The 19,171-nt window shown below is 41.4% G+C and overlaps 1 protein-coding gene across 1 annotated transcript in view; it reads left to right on the forward strand.

The window, feature by feature from the left end:
- PLCB1 (phospholipase C beta 1) overlaps positions 1-19,171 on the forward strand; it is a 531,624-nt gene that overhangs the window by 182,687 nt on the left and 329,766 nt on the right. The window contains exon 3 of the mRNA XM_016212033.2: positions 18,249-18,317. Coding sequence (XP_016067519.1) covers positions 18,249-18,317 — 69 coding nt within the window. The remainder of the gene's footprint in view (positions 1-18,248; positions 18,318-19,171) is intronic.

Consider the following 19,171-nt stretch of genomic DNA (forward strand, 5'->3'; position numbering starts at 1 on the left):
TCTTCAGGTTTGATGTTTAAAAATAGCTTATTTTTAATTATGAACATGTTAATGAGCAATAGCTTCCCTCTTCAGGCCTGTGAGATCCGAAGTGTTGAGTAGCAGATAAGGTCAGTAGCCTGACCAGAAGCCTTTGAGGTCAGTGCACCTGTCCTCTCCCCTGTGGGTGCTGTCCTGGGCATTGGAAGATGTTCAGGGGCACCCCTACCTCTGCGAGATGCTAGTAGCACCCTACCATACTGACAACCAGAATGTCTCCAGACTTTGCCAAATGCCCAGCACTGGAGAGGGGAGCAGCGGACAGCAAAATCACTCTCTCCATGGAGAAACGTTGCTCTTCGGAGAGCTGAGCAAAAGCCAGTCCTCTTCCTAAGACTTTTTCAAGCACAGAGGAGAGGAGAGATATTCTGCAAAACAGAGACTGCATTCTTTTTATGATATCACCATTACCCTTCTCCCAGTTCTAGTCAAACTTTTACAATGAAGTCTTCCTCAAGTATCTAAAATAGCAGAAGAGAGAAGATGACATGGTGTCTACTCTGAAGAGTCCAGCGAAGTTAAGAATGGTCCTGGTGTAAAGTCAGGAGGCCAAGGATATTCGTGTTTAACATTAGGTCATGGCAGGCTACAAAATTTTAAAAGAGGTTTAAAAGTGTCCCAGACTTTTGTTACCCTTTTAAAAAGAAAATAACAGTGAATATCACTGCCTGACATTATAAAGATGAAGACAGTAAAACTATTCAAAATGTTATGCCCCAAATCATGGGCCTGACTAATTTTAATCTTTTTCTGCTGACAAATTTCCCTCTCCCGTGTACCTCCCTCAGTTTTGCCTGCCTATGCGACTCAGTCCTTCACATTTATCCATGATAGCAGGCCTACACTTGATATATAGACAATTAAGCCGATCTTATTTTCAAGGCTTGAATAATTAATAACAATGACTTTGACATTTTGAGAATGTTACGTTGACCTTGTTCTTTGCTCATCGATGAGACTGAAATGTAAGGGATGTGCATCAGAGCAGGGCCCTTGGTGTAATAAAGATTTAATTTATAATGTTTCCTAATGTTCTCTTCTTTCTAGTTTACGCAGCCCACATTGTGCCTTCTCCCAAAGCAGTCATCAGTTATTATTTGAACTATTAAACATACACTTTCTTAATCGTCTATTATGTTGTTACATTAGTCAAGACAATGACAAGCAAAATTTCTTCCCAGAACTCTTAACTTGCTTTAAAATAAAAGTGATGATCACCTTTAATCGAGCCATTAAAAAAAACCATGGGCTTTGGGGTGAAAAGCATTTCCCTGTCCCAGGAGCTCACATTGCACTGACAGTTGGCCTGTGGAAGGTAACTAGGAGTGTGTTCTTTCCCCCCAAAGTAAGGAGCGGCAGTAGGAGTGGTGTCCCTGGAAGACTTCTTCAGGTCCCAAAGGGCAATTTCCTCCCTCTCCAGAAAGAAATCAAAGAGGTAGGACAGGAAGCCTCTGGAAGAGAGCTCAGGAAGAAAACGCATTTAAGTAGAAAGCTAGCTGGCTGGAGAGAGAGGATACAAGTGGGGAGAGAAAGGGAATTTTAAAGTGTTGGGGGAGGGGGCATGAGAGATGACCGTAAACAAAACCAAGTGCTAAATATAGAAACTCTGGAAATAAATAGCCCTTGCTCCCTGGATAGCCTCAGCTTTGATGTTAAGCAGCCCAGCAGCTCCAGAGGGTTCTTCTGTAAAGCTGTAAACAGGAAAGGATTGAGAATATGCTGATTAAGGGAAACAAACAGGTTTTACCTCTGGATTTTGCTCTTTATGGAAGAAAAAAAAGGCAAGAATATCAGAGCAAGCGCTTTGCATAATTAAAATTCTAGAGTGTACAGAGGGGAAAATGCATACAGTCCATTGTCTAATAATATCTTGAAATTCCGTTGCAAAGGAGCTTTGAAAGGGTAGGTGCCCTACTCTAACTGTGCTCGCTAACCAGGGAGGAAACCGTGAGAAACCGTGGACCTGAGTTCCCATGAGCAGGACTGAAGCCAAACCAGAAGGCAGGAGAGCGGGTGAAGGGAGGACCCAGCTGGAGCTGGGTGCTGTGTGTGAGGCACACTTCATGTGCGCTTTTCTTCTTCATTTCTTGGATTGGTTTATATGGAAATTTCTATTAGTTGGGTCACACTGGGTACTTACTGGACAGAAGTACTTAGCTTATTTGCTGTTAAGTTGAGAATGAGGCTATATTAGCGGGGTTGGAATGCTGAAAAACTGTAAATGGAGCAATCCATCAAAATAGTCTTATACCTGGTTTTTTGTGTGTGTTTTAAGAGCTATATGCAATGTTACTATTATACTGGGTGGACTTAGACCTTAAAGTTAAGACAAAAAATAAGGATGATGGATTTTTAAAATTAAAGTTCAATTTAATTTTATGAAGAGATATCTCAAGTTTGTTTTGGTTTTAAGTAGTGAGAAGACAAAAGGGGGTGGTAGGACTGTAAGTCATTCCACAAGAGAGAAAGATTAGGGGAGTGTTTTGGGGCGACATGTGGTTGTAGACACAGTGCAAGTTTCTGTTGAAGAAGTGGTGTTTGCGGTCATGACTGGGAGAGAACATTCTAGAGCAGGCAGCCCCAAAGAGAGGGAACGTTATTCAGACAGTTGCTTTCAGCAAATGCCCGTTTCATTCTAAGTGGATGTACTAGTGGTGCTGCTCCATAGAGGCGCAGAAAGAAATGTTTTTCCTCTGGAAAGAGGACACTTGGGAGCAGCTGAACGACTGCATTCCCCCGTATCCCTCCCGGCATCCCTTGTACCTAGATGTGCCTGTGAGAGTAAATTCTGGCCCCAACGTGTGCACAGCAGCCTGTGAAACTTCTGGAATGGTTTCTTAGGGGGAAGAGCATGGGCTTCTTCAATTTGAAGTCTTTGCCGCAGCCAGATATGTTGCCAATATGAACTGGGTTTGAGCAACCCTCTGTACCATGAGGTCTATGCAGCATGCAGAGGACTGAGAAACTGTGGGATAGGAAAAATGTGGAACCCAAGCAACCTTGTGATGCAGCCCCACCAAGCCTGCGCTCTGACCTCTAGGCTGCTTTTATCTGAGAGAGAAATAAGCCTCGATCCTGTCTAAGCTACTGTTTGGCCTCTTTTTTTTTTTTTTTTTAATAACAACACACACAAACTTAACTGATATACATTCATTATGATTTCAAGTAGGATTAAAAGATATTTAATTCATACTTAGAAATTTATATTACCCTCCCCAGTTCATGCTAAAAACTAGACCAATGTCTTTGCTTAAAAAAAAAGATATCAATCAATCAAATGTAATTGATTGTATGTGTATTACAAAGAGTATGAAATGGAATTTTGGCCTTCAAGCAACTTTCTTTAAAGTGAAAGCAAAGCATTAAAACTGTGCATACACACATATGCACAAACACACATACACACACCTATATATGTATATATGCACATGCGTGCCTACATATGTACAAAACATTCCACTGTGTAACAGTCTAATCCAGCAGAACCATGGGGCAAGGAGGAAAAGAGCACAGACAAAATCCTCGGTAGTTCAGAGGAAACAGCTGGAAGGGCCTGGGGAGTCTGGGTGGAGAACTCAGATTTGAAGATTAAAGGGAAGGGTTAGACAAGTGACAGACAGGGAAATGGGATTCAGTGAATACATTGTCAAGAGCATGAAAGAATTGTAGGTTGTTATCTTAAAAGGACATATATGCAGTCAGAGTTCTGGTTGAAGGATCTTTTGCTAATGCTCAGTTCTTACGGCCGGTCCCCATGGAATGCATGAGCTGCCACGAGAAACCACACCGTTCCACTGGTAGCATTTTCAGGAAGACTGTGCAATTAGTGTCTGAGCTTTTTCCTGTGAAGAACTCTTACTGTTTACATTTCAATTGGCTGTTCTGTGGTCAAAGAGATGAGTGAATGATTGCAGTGTGGTAATGGTGTCTGGAAAGGAGAAAAGTACAACAGAACACTTTGGTTATTGCTGGCAGCATTGCCAGTGGAAACTGGAAAGTTGGGGCATTTGAAAAGGTGAAATGAGAGGAGCTAAGTAAGATGGAGAAATGTGACGAAGAGGTTGGATAGAATCGGTTGGAAGGTCAGTACCCTGAGAAGGAAAATATGGGGGTTGGAATGGGCTACAGAAAAAGAACCAAACATGGTTCAGATGAGGAGGGAGCGAACCAGTGAATTAAAAAGAAAAATAATAAAAATAAACAAAATGAAGAAATAAAACTGTCTTTATTCACAGGTGATATATTTCATGTAGGAAACCCCAAAGTATCTCTAAAAACAAATCCACCTGGAACAAGTGAGGGAGTCCAGCAAGATCACAGGATACAAGGTTAATGTATAAAACTCAATTGCTTTTCTATATTCCAGCAACAGACAATTAGGACTTGAAACTTAAAAAAAAAAAAAAATACCGTTTATAATCACACCGAAATTTGAAATACTTAAGGTTAAGACTGTCGAAACCTACCATGGATCTGCGCATGGAAAACTACAAAACACTGATGGAAGATGTCCAAGAAGACCTCAATAAATCGGGCAGTATTTCTTGCTCATGGATGGAAAGATTCAGTTTGGGAAAGATCTCAGTGCTTCCCGACCGAGCAGTAGAATCCATGTAGTTCCAATGAACTTCTCAGACACGTTTTTTAAAGATATCAACACACTTTTAAAAAATGTATATGTAAATGCGAAGAACTGAGACTAGGCAACACAATATTAAAAAGGAAGAGCAAAGTTGGAGAACTCAGCTCACACTATCTGATTTCATGACTGACTGTGAAGCCACAGTAATCAAGACACTGAGAATTCTTGCTGTAACTTCAATGAGATTTTGTCTACCAAGTGAAAGAAGTGGGTTAAGTCAGATGTGTTGAGGTATCTGGGATATTTGCATCCACAATCTTCTGTGGATCTCAGTTTCACCATCTTAAAAATAATTCTTCACTTACAATGCCCCCCCCCCCATTTTTAACATTCATGTATTATTAGAATTCTTCAGAAGGGGGAGGGGTAGATATATTTATTATAAAGACTTGTCTCATTCAGTTATGGAGGCTGAGAAGTCCCACCATCTGCTGTCCAAGCCCAAAGGCCTGAGAACCAAGGATGCCGATGGTGTGAACGCAGGAAAACTGATGCCCCAGCCCAAACAGTCAGACATAGAAATAATCCTTCCCTTCTCCCCATTCGTGTTCTGCTCAGAACCTCAGTGGATTGAACGATGCCCACCCACACTGGGGAGGGCAGTCTGTTCCTCTCGGTCTACAGATTCAAATACTAATCTCATCCAGAAACACCCTCACAGAAACATGCAGAGAAAGATGCTTGGCTAGTTACCTGGGTACACCGTGGCCCGGTCGACTTGACACATGTGCCTGCAATGTTTTATGATATGAAATAGTAGAATTTATCCTTAAAAATGTCATCTAAGCTGTAATATTAACTAAAGCACCCTATTATAAAAGATAAACTCTAGACTTTCAATGACTTCACACAATGATTTCTCATTCACTTACGAGTCCGGGGTGGGTGTTTCTGGTATGAAGATGGTTTTTTTCTACCTGGTCATTCAGAGAACCTAGGCTCTGTCCAATCTAGCAGTTGCAGTGTCATTTAGGATCCCCTTAACTACTGTGAAAAGGCAGAAGGAGAAAGAAAAAGACTTGGAAATGACCCTCATCTCTTTCATTCACTCTCTGTTTGTGAGAACATGACCCTCCATAAATGAAAGGAGTGCTGTGAAATGTGGCTCATGAGCAGGCAGTGATTTTCTGGCAATTCTCTGTGCTGTGTAAGGCCAGGTGCAAACTCTGGTGGTTAGTTAGCCTCCCCTGCCTTACGGTCTGCACAGCCGGTTAGTGCTGAGCTGCACAGACCGCTCAGCTGTGTAGAGAGCAGAGTGACACCATTATAATACAGTAACCACCAAGTGTAGCAGTGACAGCCCGTAGGTTCTATGCCCTTTAAATGCTTTAGAAATAATGCTATCAGGAAATGTTTCTAAAAGCACTTGGGAATGCTTATATAGAACAAAGAGCCACTTTATGCTGTGTTTTCTTCTTTACTTTAAAAATAGACTTGCAAAATGGATATGATATAAGGTGAGACTCCATCATGTCTGGGATTTAGTTATTTGTTTTTGTATCTTCCCTGATATTCTCATTCATTCTCTCTGTCTCTCTCTCTCTCTGAGTCTGTCTGTGTGCGTGTCTCTCTCTCTGTCTCTCTCTCTGCCTATTCTCTCTCTGTGTGCCTGTCTCTCTGTCTCTTCTCTCTCTCTGTGTCTCTATCTCTCTGACTGTCTCTCTGTCTCTCTCTCTTGACATCTCGGTTTTCAGTGACGCACATATTTTGTTTAAAAATAGCATCTGAACATCATAAACATCAACCATTTTCTTCAACTAAAAGTACATACTTTTTTCTATGTGCTTTAACATAAATATGAGTGTTTATAAATAAAGGAGTTGTTAAGAACTAGAAAGTTTATAAGTAAGGGAATTTTTAAGCACAAATATCAACATGCTATTTGTTACCAATCTATAAGTGTCCATTGCAGTGGTCTTCAGACTTGAGAGTGTATCAGAATCTCCTTTCCAATTCAGTAGGTCTGGTGTTGGGCCCAGGGATTTGTTTTTCTCACAAGTTCCCAGGTGATGCTGACACTGGTGTTCCAGGGACCATACTTTGAGGACCACTGATCATTCTATCAAATTATACCAAAAGAGGTAAAGGGAAAGGTATTAAATCTATGCAATTTCTCGAAGATTGCTTTTGTACTAAAAAAATAATGCCGAAAGACATACAGTGCTTAAGACTCAGGTTAATTTAATTCCATAATCATAAGGCAGAATAGTACCAATTTTGGTACATGGAGACGTCTGTACTTAATTTTGACTGACCCACATAGAGCAAATGTGATTCATTTGACTTAAAAATGAAAACCCAAATAACCTAGGTTGTGAAACACAATATGTGTTTGTGGTGGGACCTAAAAGGAGACAAATGGGTTAGTCAAGTGATAGGACAGATTAGGAAGTAAGTTGCTCAGACATGACGGAAAATAAGAGAAATCACAAAAACTTTACAATCACGGTAGAATATTTTCACTAAACACAAGTCCAGAGTCTGAACTATACAGATTCAAAAATTTTTGTCCGGGGTATTTACTTTCTTAATACTACAGGGGAAGTAATTCTAAGGAAGATTTATTTTTAGAGTTTACTTTCATCTAAGCAAGAAGAAATATATTGTGCAATAATGAAAAAGTGATCTGTCCTCTGGGTGTTCAATGCCTGTGTTAAGGATTCATGAGTTATTTACTTAGGAAAATTATATACCCAGGGATAGTGACCCTGGTCAAAATTTAGGCTTCATAAAAGATTATGAAATTCAGTTGTTCTAGACCCTAGAGAATAAAGTAATTTATCATAACATGAAAAATTGTGGAGTGAAAGAACAAAAAGTTACAGTGGGTCCCCTTTTGAAAAGTGTGAGGCCTTCCTGGAATCGGCGTGTAGGACTCACTTCAAAAGGTGAACCATGATCTTGATCAACAATGTGATTCTCTGAGAGCATGACCTGGAACAAGCAGGTGTCTCACACCAGCAAGGTAATAGTTAAGCGGCCGTGGAAACTAATGACTATTTCTTACGACTGTTTTGCCCTTGATGTAAAATTCTAATACACTTGTTTTTTTCTTAATTATATTTACAAAGGAGGCATGGAAATGGAGAATGTCTGATTTGAAGGGAGGAGAGGATGCAAAGAAATCGTGTCCTGCGTTCTGCCAGTGACAGTTTTATCTGGGAGTGATTAAAACAATGTTTTTTTTAAGAAGGGAAGCCAGAGTAGGTGGTTGCAGATGAAATAAATCTTCACCAAAAAGCAAGCAACCTGCAACATAGTAGATATGGACATATTCCTTTTTTAGCTCTAACTATGACAAAAATGAACTCTGGTTTGGGAATTAGGTAAGCTGATGATTTTTATAGCTTTTAATTTTTTTCAATAAGAAATATTCCTTCTTTAAAATCAGGCATTATCTCTTAGATTATGATGTGACAAAGCTTTTGAGACAACTATCTGTACTTTAGAGTAGATGAAACATACTCATATGTCTATTTCCCGGGAAATGGTAAAAATATTTTAAAGCCTGATTAAGGATGGCACGAGATAAAAATACCATGTTCAGTGACTGAGAACTCACAGTTTCAAAGAATGTTCATTTATTTATTGGATATTATTATAATGCTTAAAGCTGTTTTCAAAGAAAATGTAAAAAGAATTCCAAAAAGGTACAGAAATGTATGAAAAGACAAAGAAAATAATTCAGAGAAAAATGTGATTTTAAAGGCAGTATGTGTGTGAGTCAGGATACTTTTAAGTTTAACATTATTTTCTAAGTCGATTATTTCCAAATGATAGCTGTTTGGAATCATGTTCCCTCAACAGACCCAAATGCAAATAGTTGTTCAATGCCAGAGGTTTATTAGAGAAAGGGTTCCGGGGAGACAACCGTGGGAGAGCTGGGGAGGCAGGGCAGTGAAGGGGAGGAAGCCAGCCAAGGGTGGGCTTTCAGGTGAAGTCCCAGTGTCACCCCGGGGGTTTGTTCTGCCCCAAGGCAAGGTCCCCGGCCTCTCCGGCCATGAGCTCCCTGAGGGGAAGGAGCCTCCTGGGCATCTCTTGCTCTCTGTGCATCTGCACGAAGTGGCTGCAGGTGGTTAAAGGCCACAGGTGGTTAAAGGCCGAAGGTGTCAATTGTTCAGCTGGAAGTAAGCACGCGGGGGACGGGTGTCAGGCCTGTGAAGGGCCAGCAGGGATCTAGGTGGGCATCGGCAGAGTTTCTCACAGGAGCCTTATGAACATTTCCTGAGGCCCTGGGTTCGGTGGAGGTTTTGAATCACTTATTGTGTGTGGAGGTTGATGAACAGTTGAATGAAAAGGACTTTACTGCTGGTGAATTGGCAGGACATAGGGGGGTGATTTGTTGATTGACTCAGTGAATGTTCTTCTCAGGAAATTTTATTAAGCACCATACTCCCCATAGACACAGACAGTCCTTATCTCTACAAACTAGCATCAGGAAAAGCACACTTGGGTTCCTATTGTCTTGTGAGAAAACAAGAAATGATCTTAAGAAGCAAGTCTTCTTTGAAAAGAAAAGAAAAAGACATTCGTGCACACTTGTCAACTTAAAATACCTCATTTTGGAAGATAGGTAAATTCCTTGTATATTTAGGATTTTAAGTGAGATCAGAGGTCATCGGAATCCTGGGGTTTCTGCTTTTGCCTCATGCCTTAAGTTCTGATATATTGTTTCATTTTTTTGGTCTCCATTTTCTAACTTCCCTTTTGATTTTCTTCTTTAACTCATTGGTTGTTCAAAAGTGTGTTGTTTCATTTCCATGAGTCCCAGGTTTTAAAAGAAAATGCTTTAGAATGTCCTTGATGAAGCAGTAAAAATTTATTAAACCTTTGTAAAAACCCCTGTGTTTGCTAGGACACAGGAAGTGGCTTGGGAGAATGAAATGCAACCCTTTGGGCAGCAAAATTTACAATATATGTTGGAGTAAACAGATGTAGGAGAAACGTGAAACTATCTGAATGGATATTGCAAAGTGGCTATTAGGAAAGGAAATGATAAATGCCATTTTTGAGTACCTCAGAAAATTTTGAAGTCACCAGACATGTCATGACTGTGATTAAAGAGAAGAGGAAACATATCAGTTGCCAGCCCAGATATCTCATCCACAGGGTTGAATCAGAACATTTGGAAATAGGCCAAGATTCTTTGGAACCTCTCCTTGACTTTGTTTATCTTCCAGGGCCCCTTGTGAAATAGCTGCTTCAGTTTATAGTGATACTGGTGCTACTGACGGACACAGTAGTCAGAAGACTTTTCTCCAGCAGCCTTATTATCAGTTCTCTTGTTGCTTTTAGGACTCTGATTCTGTTATTCCTTAAATGGATCTAGGCAGCTTACAATGTCCTACAACAAATTCTAGCCCTGGTGAATTGGCCTTCTTCATGGGCAGTTGCTGTCTCCATTTATTATCTAGGACACAGGTTCTCGAACTTAAGATTACATGTGAATCACCCCAAGTCTTAATTGAAATAGGTTTCTGGGTCCTACCAGAGATTCTGATTTAGTAGGTCTAGGGCAGGACCTGAGAATTTGCATTTTTCCCATGTTCCTATGTGATGTTGATGCTGATGCTATTGGTTTGGGGACCACACTTTGAGAACCACTGGTCTAGAGAAATGAAAGAATTTCAGTAAGCAGATAAATGGTTTGCTCAAGTATTACAGTAAGGTTAAGATTAAGGAACTAGAAGCAGCTTGGACTACCAGCTGTAAAAGCTTGGCTGGCTGTTCAGCCATAGGGAGCTCTGTATAGACCAGAGATAATATTTTAGATGATTTAAAGGGAAAAATCTGGCTAAGTTTAAGTCATCTGTTCTTTTCAAGTGGAAACAGCTTACTTGCCTGATATAGGCCTTACTTGCCTGTATAATTTCCATATTTCTTTTCAAGAGACCTTTTACAGAGACCGGATTCTATGTTCACCCAAAGATAGTTTTCAGCATTTATGAAGCTATTTGCCATATGATGGATGCTGTTTCTACTTAATCTGATTAGCCTGAAATGAGGACTTTTGCTGAGTACAGACTTACAGAGAGCTGTGACAATGCAATCTTTATCATCATAGTTACAATTAAAAAAACCCACACAAACCCACCAACTCTGAAACCTTAACAAATGCAATGTCATTATTTGTTCATAAAAATGCAGGAAATCCCTCCATAAATAAGAATTAAGAACTAGGAACATAAAACATATTGGTTATAATATCTAATATATTCCTGATACTATTCCTTTTTAGAATATATCTAGATTTTCCATGGTGATCATGGAGCCTTTTTTCTCAGTTTTTATGTCACCAAATAAGATTAAAGTACAGCCAGTTACTATCCTTTTAAATTCCACCTGATTTTTATTTATCATTTTTAAAAATTGAAAGAAGATATTTTCAGATATAATACACTCTAGAACTTTGGAAGCTGTGTGGTGTGTTCTCCCCATAGTCATAGATGCATCAGGTTACAAATACATCAGATTATAATCATAAATACTATTACAATTATGTTTTAGTAATTGTATGCCTCAACAAAAATTTGGTGCTATGGATATAAATGTATGCTTAACTGCATCAACTTTCAACTTAAGCAACTTTTACTCTTGGATGAATATATAAAAGTTTCTCAGGAAGCTGGAGAAGAAAGTAAGAAGGAGGGAATTTGGCTATTGCATACCCAGAGGTTGAACTACCTTTCTGATTATCTACAAAGAAAAAAAATTAACTAAACATTTGCCAATACAATTTACATTGCCTTGTGGAGAAACAGCCTTTTTTTAAAAAAAAATATCTTTATTGATTTCAGTGAGAGGAAGGGAGAGGGGGAGAGAGAGACAGAAACATCAATGATGAGAGAGTCATTGATCGCTGCCTTCTGCACGCCCCCCACTGCGGATCAAGCCTGCAACCCGGGCATGTGCCCTGACCTGGAATCAAACCTCGATCTCCTGGATCCTACGTTGATATTCAAGCACTGAGCCATGCCTACCCCTGTGGGACACAGCCTTTTAAAGCTAGCATTGTATTCTATTTATGCTAATAGCTTTTCTTGTACATGAACAAGGACATGTGTTCCTCCTTCCATGTGTATTACTCAGTTAATACTCATGCTATTTTGTGAATACTGAAAAATATAGTTTTAGGGAAAATATAGATCTTGGGGGGTAAATGAATCCTTTTTCTATCCTGTACTCAGTTTCAGTGATCTTGGGCAATGGATATATTTTCTCTGGGACTCAATTTCCTCATCTGAAATATTTTCCCATTCCAAAATTCTATAAGTCAGTTAAAATAATTGTTTCATGTTGGATATGTTTGAAAGATAGCAGCATTGCAGTCATTTTTATGCTGGGTTAGAGTGCCAAGATATGTAAATTCATTCACATTCCTTTCTAATTAAATGCATCAGTGTATAAGTTATCTATTGCTGCAAAAGAAGTTCCCACAAACTTAGTGGTTTAAAACAACAGACATTTATCACATCACAGTTTGAATGGGTCAAGGTCATATGGGCCTTGGGTCTCCCAGGGCTGCATTGAAGGTGTCTGCAAGGCTGCTTTTCAGCTGCAGCTGGAGTTCCTTCTCCACGCTCATTCGGGTTGTTGCCTTAATTCAGTACTTGTCACTGCAGGACAGAGGCCCTTAGATCTTAGAGGCCTTCCCTATTCATAGGCAATAAACAGCAGAGCCTGCATCTGTACTGCTTCAAGTCTCTCACTTCTGATCCTCTCTGGAGAGTCTCATCTCTCTTGTGGTTAAACTTAAGCCATCTGATTGGACACTTTAGTTACACCTGCAGCATCCCTTCACATTTGCCATAAAGGGTAATCATGGGAGTGAGAGCCCATCACCTCTGCTATATTCAGTTGGTTAGGTTTCTTACCTCACCAGTTTTGGCTTTTCTACTGGGGTCTTTTCCCACTCACTTCGAATGAGAAATATCACAAGCCTAACAGTGTATCTGTCTGCCATTCTCCCTGCTTGCTAAGTGGAGATCTTAGTTTAATATCTCAGTTGATCTAACAGCAGCCCAATGAGGAAGGCGTTGCTGGCATCTGCATCTCTGGCAAACGAGCATACAAGGCACAGACATCTGTAGTAACTTGCTTGGTAATGCGTAGATTCCAGATGGCAATTACCAGGGACAAGTTAAGTTTTCTGCCTCCCTGTTCTCTGAAATTTGCACTACACTTACCCTAGGTTTGTTTAAAGAAATCCAGATGTGTCGCTCTTCTCTGTTCTCTGCTGTGGTTGGTACTGATGACCTGTGCATCTCATTTCCATTGGTGTTTCCTACACTGAGACTCTAGTGCAGATTGTGGGAGGAAAGGCGGACATCAAAGTGAAGGAACAAAGGACACGAGACCAAGTGAGAAAGAGCACAGGGATTTATTTATTTTTTATTTTTATTCTTTGGAAAAGTACCTACACAGATTTTTCACTTCTTCAGAGGTGGACTGAAGTTAAGAACAAAGAACTGAGTCTGTGTCATCTGCTTCTCTTTAAATTAAAACCCTTCATTTTCAAGCACTGTAAGACAGTGTTTTTCAACATTGAGCATTTCAGGGAGGTTTAGCAGTCAATAAAACATATTAATGTCTTCTACTTTTGGTAAAGGGAGATTCAACAACTTAATTAATATACCCCATGTGGAGGTACACATAATCACCCCCCCCCACCCTACCCCCAGTCATTAATATCTTCCCGTTGAAGCGTTTATGACTGTAATTGCTGCTCTGATTATATATTGTGTGAACCTGAAGCATGCTGTTATACTGGGTAGCTGGTGGAACTTAGCGACAAAGCACGGAAATTGGTATTCTGGAAAAGACTTGAGCTTTAAATTGTGTTCTTCCCCCAGTTTGCAGTGCATTTCATGGCTCATCTCCCTCACAGTGTGTTGGCGGCCGATGGATTAAAATCTTTTTGCTGAATAGTAAACATCGGAGACAATTTAGTTTTTCCTTAGCTTGCTTATCTCAGTTCTCTCATCACTCATTCAAAATGTCAAAAATAAACTCTTGATTACTGTGGGTTGGCCTTTATCAGTACTGGCAAAGGGGGAAGTTTGCCATCCGTCATCACTTCCATGATGTATCGGGGAGGCTAGGAGTCTAATCTCCTAAGGGGGGCCATGGTGTACCTTGGAGATACAGGGGGTCTGCTAGCTCATTGCTCTGTTCTTGGTCCATCTAGTCCACAGGCCTTTGGTGACCCCAGTCCCCTTTCCATTGTTGGATGAGCTTTGAGGTGCTAGAGAACCAGAAATGTCCTTCTTTTGCTTTTCTAACAATGTTATGAGGTAGAATGTAAAGGTTATATAGTAGAGCATTTTCAGCAAACATAAAACCATTTCAGTGGTTGCTTTCCTTTCTAAATAATTAGTGACCTTTACTTGTATAGGGTAAGATTGGATGCCAAGGACACTTATTAGGAGTTGATGGCTCTTGTTATTCAGTAGTTTTTCTTCAATTAAATCAAATTAAACTTGGATTAGGCATATTTTTGCATTCAGTGGGTGTAATATTTTTATTTGATAGTTCCATATATAAAGAAACGACAATTACAGATTCTTCATAGAACACACTATAACATACAAGTAATGTATAGTTTTATCAGTTGTGTTCACCTAAAAGCCTGTCGTCCATGGACCAGCAGCGTCAGCTTCACCTGAGAGCTTATTAGAAATGCAGAGTCTCAGGGCTGTGCCAGTCCCGCTGAACCAGAAACTGATGGATGGTGCCAGCCACTGTGTGCTTTCAGCCTCCCCGGTGACTACTGCGGGGTAAGGTTTGAGAGTCACGGGTAGAGAGAGAATGGTCATAGTCATTTAATAGATGGGAAAGCTTTTGCTCGGCGTGCTATGGTGATTGGCTGAATACACGACTAGTTCATTTTAGGGCCCTTTTTCAGACCCCAGTTTTCCCTTAAAATCATGTGCCCTCCCTCTCTTAAACTGGAAAATAGTAATTCTTAAATGAATTCAGAAAGGGACCATTTCACTGCTTTCTAGTAATGAGAGAGTTTGTTGAAACTGTTAGCAAGAGAAAATTAACCTAGAAAAAGCCTTAATGACACAAGTAACATTTTTGTGGTCCTGTGCATTGGGCCCCTCATTTTTTTTTAGTGGGGGAGAGAACAGGATGCAGTGAAACCCCCAGAGGGGTGGCTGCTCCGTGTGACTAGAAGTGGGAGCCACTATTTTAATCATCGCTTTCCAGCCCAATGGGTCCATGGCTAGCTTTTCCACCGGGGTCTCTCCCATTCCACATTACCTACATTGATAGTGCCCCGCGGTGGTTTTCCTGCACACACAATTTCACACGCCGGAGAGAGTTTCTTACTGGCTGTGGTATCAAAATGAGTCCCTCGGGCAGCTGGCAATAACTACCCCTCTGCGACTTGGGGAATGAACGTTTCCCCATGAGCTGAAAGTAGAAAACAGTGTTCATTATGTGTAATATAGAAGACTGCATAATGAGGCCTGCGAAGATCTAGTTCTCTGTGAACTCAATTTGGGCTTTGTGTGTATAAACAAACAATGGAAGCTTAAGTCTATTGTTTGTTCAACTGGAAGGAGTTTTCTTGAACAGAAAAATGTTGCTATAAAATTAGAAAAATGCACTGTGTATGTGTGTGTGTGATTTTTATTTTGCATATATGTTAAACATCATGCAACATATATGAAAAGTGCATTAAACATAAATGTCAGCATTCTATGAATATTTATAAGGAGAACACACACATAGCAACTGCTGAGTCCAGGAGTGATTGTGCCAGCTCTCCAGGCTCCTCCGCTGTGTATCCGGGTGACTTGTAGCTTTCTGCACACAATTTCTGCCTCTCCACATTTGCACCTGCTGTTCCCTCTCCCTGGACACTTCCCACCCGCAAACACACAGATTTCTTCTAATTCTTATGGATTGGCTGAAAAGATGCCTTGGTCCTTCCTAGCCTGTGTCTGCAGTGCACTTTGAGATGTCCCCGTTAGAGTGTGAGAATTGGTTTTGTGCATGTGCTCTCAGAACAGGTATTGGATCTTTGTGGGTGTTTTTTGTTTGTTTGTTTGTCTTTTTAAATATAACTTTATTGATTTCAGAGAGAGGAAGGGAGAGGGAGAGAGAGAGAGAGAAACATCAGTGATGAGAGAGTCATTGATCGGCTGCCTCCTGCATGCCCCCGACTGGGGACCAAGCCCACAACCTGGGCCTGTGCCCTGACCGGGAATCGAACCGCGATCCCCTGGATTCTAGGTCGAAGCTCAACCGCTGAGCCACGCTGGCCGGGCTGTGGGTGTTTTTCTAGTGTTCTGACACACTGCAGCATTCAGTAAGTAATGCCTGAGTGAATTGACGAGTGGCATTCCCACTTGCATAAGCCCCTGACACCATCTCCGGAATGCAGTGTCATTTTGCCAGAGCTTCTGAGTCCCAGCGAGGAAGATGGAAACCCTAGAGCTGTTTGTAACTCCTCTGGTTCTTCCCGTTAGTTCTACCTCCATGTTGTCACTATTCTTTCTCCCTCCTACCCCTGTGTCACTGGGTCCCGCTCAGATTTCCCTCTGCGGCCCTCTCTTCTAGGTGGAGCCTCTTCAAGCTGGGCTCCCTTCCTGTGTCTTCTCTTGCAACAAACGCTTCGGCGTCCTCTCTGCTGAGGTAAAGAAGCTGGGCCAGGAGCTCCGCCTCCTCCTGTCTGAGCCTTTTATTGTGCACTTGCTGAAGTGAAGCACTGAGTCCTGGGGTTGCTCCCATTCCTTTCTAACTTCACAAGGCGACCCTCGGTATTGTGGACGGTGTGGCCTTAGGGGAACTGTGGCACCAGTTACTTTTCTGCAGATTCCTTGCTGGCTCATTGGCTGTCACACCCCAGGGTTTGGGAGGATCCCCACAGTCACACACAATAGGGGAAGGGTTCAGGAATCCACAGAAATGGGGAAAAGCAAACTGACAAGGTCAAGATGAGAAAAAAAAGAGAAAGTACTGGTTCTTGTCCTCCCTTCAGCCCCCAAGGAGTGTGCGTTAGCCGTGACGGCTGTTGGGTGTGCATCCCCGTGGAGGGACATCACCGCCTATCTGGTCCTCCTTGTACTGCAGTCATGAGATCCACCCTAGGGCAATAATCGGAGCATTTTTGGATCAAACATTTGGAATTGGTGGCAGTTGTTTGACTTTTTGGGGTACCCCAGCTGCCAGCACTTGGGGGCACTGGGGTCTATGACAAGTTACAGCCACTCCTGTCCAGAAGGTCTACGAGCGGCTGAAGTATGATGCAATGCCTTCTCCTGGGAGAGGGATGCTAGATGCCTTCATCCACCCCGCCCACTTGTTGTCCAGAAAACAGAGGTTGGGTGACTGAAGTCAGCTTAAGATGACTCCACTTGTTGTCCCACAGAATCTGCGATATAACTCGGTGAGCTGTGTGCCGCAAACCTCAAGGCTCAGTGTCCTGAGCGAGACTTTCAGGGTCTCCACCCTTTCGACCATTTCCCCTTCTGTGTCATCTCCCATGACCTTCCTTCACATGTCCTGTGCCCCCGCGTGGAATACTGAATGTTGCCTGTGTCAGTCCCCTACACACTGCTGTATGCTTTTCCGCGTGCTGTTTCTTACTCCTGGATGTCTCTGTTTTTCCCTCCTGCCTACCCCTTTCTCCTGCAGTGCTCCCCTTCTCTAAGTGTCTAAAGGCCATGGATACCGCAAGGTTCCACCCAAACCTCCGGTCCTTTCTCTTCTGGATTTGGCCATGTGGTACATTCCAACTGGGATAAAGCCCCCCCCTTCCCACTTCCCTTCTCCATGCTCAGTGACTCCTCCATGGACGGTTCTCTGAGCCCCTAGGGGAAAAACTCTCTTTGCTCTGCTCACCTCCTTAGCAGTTAACTTTAAATTTGCCATTGACACTTTCTCCTTGGTCTTACGATACATATTTCTTAGTCTTCTATTTGATGGTAAGTCCATCCAGAGAAGCAATCATATCTTATGTGTCTTGTACCCTGGAGTAACTTGCATGTTATAGGTGTTTAAAAGTGTATAATAAATAAATGAAAAGATCAGGACATAAGGTATGTGTGCAAAAGTCTTGAGTAGGGGTGGGTAGGGAAGGCAGATTCATCTAGTTTACCTTGGCCAGGTGAACCGGGTCTTCTGTGAGCTGACGGGAGGAGCATCATCTCCCACCCTTTCCCCCTAACCATTCACCCCACTCATGTAACTCATGTAGCCTCACTTCCACCCAGAGTGACCCTCAAGATTATTTCTCAACAGGAAAACAGGAAGGCCGGATTCATCATGACTTAGGAATGGCTTGTACAATAGACTAGGGACCCAAGCCACACACATACTCACAAAATGTATTAGAATACATATTAAACTGAGTAGTGAGAAGTTTGCTATCTTTTTGTTTTCATTCCAATTCAATAACTCATTGGTGTAAGAGGAAAAATATCCCAACTGCAGAGAAATCTTCAGGCAGGTCTCAAGATACTATTTTTTTTTTTTTTTTTTAAAGTGATGCCAATGATATTAAACAAAAGAGATCTGTGTAGATGCTTAACAGTTTCACATTTTTGCCTTCCAGGAGACGGAGCTGCTAGATCTCAGCCTCGTCAAGGATGCCAGATGTGGGAGACATGCCAAGGCTCCCAAGGTAGGAAGCGAGCATCGTGCCCGCACCAGATGCTGCCTTGATTATTTAGCTGTGTCATGGTATCAATGAATTGCCCCAATTAAAAGTTTCTCTGTTGTAAATGTTGTAAAACACAATAAAACAGCCAGTCGTTCCAGAAGCCAGCATGCCCTGAACACCTACTTTTGTGAAAAGACGGAAACAATGAGCGAATCTACAGGCAGTTAGATATAGGGGCTTGCTTTAGTTTTGTTCCAGCGAAATAACAATGCTAAAGTTACTGGGTAATGCTAAATAGTTAAAATGTGTTTGAAATTACTTGAACATTTTCTTGAGCCTCATAAGTGTAAGTATAGTAACCTTTTACAGACGATAAACAAGACCTGAGAGCTCAAATGCTTTGCAATTGAAATCATTCCATCCATGAAGCCAAAAGGATATGAGTTCTTTTTCTGCACATGTCACTCTCGAAGAACAGCAGGCTTTGGGATCAATTGGGTGGAATGTCAATTTGTCTTGGTTTGAAAAACTTGCTGAAGAAATAGTCAAAGCAGTGTTTGCACTTTATTTTTTGAAGATTGTTTAAACATGCTGAATAAGGGACGTACATATATATTTTTAATTTATATGTTAAAAATTATCTGGTGGGGTATAGTAAGATATGTTGACTCACCATCAAGGTAGAAAACTACTCTTTATTGTATGTGTGTATGTATGTTTTTATTTAATTGGGGTGACACTGGTTAACAAAATTATACAGGTTTCAGGTGCACAATTCTACAGCACATCATTTGTACACCGTGTTGTGTGTTCACCACCCTAAGTAAAGTCTCCGTCCATCACCATTTATCCCCCCACCCCCACCTCCAATTTTA

This window comes from Miniopterus natalensis, chromosome 7 (assembly GCF_054644295.1).
Source record: "Miniopterus natalensis isolate mMinNat1 chromosome 7, mMinNat1.hap1, whole genome shotgun sequence".
Taxonomy (NCBI): Eukaryota; Metazoa; Chordata; class Mammalia; order Chiroptera; family Miniopteridae; genus Miniopterus; species Miniopterus natalensis.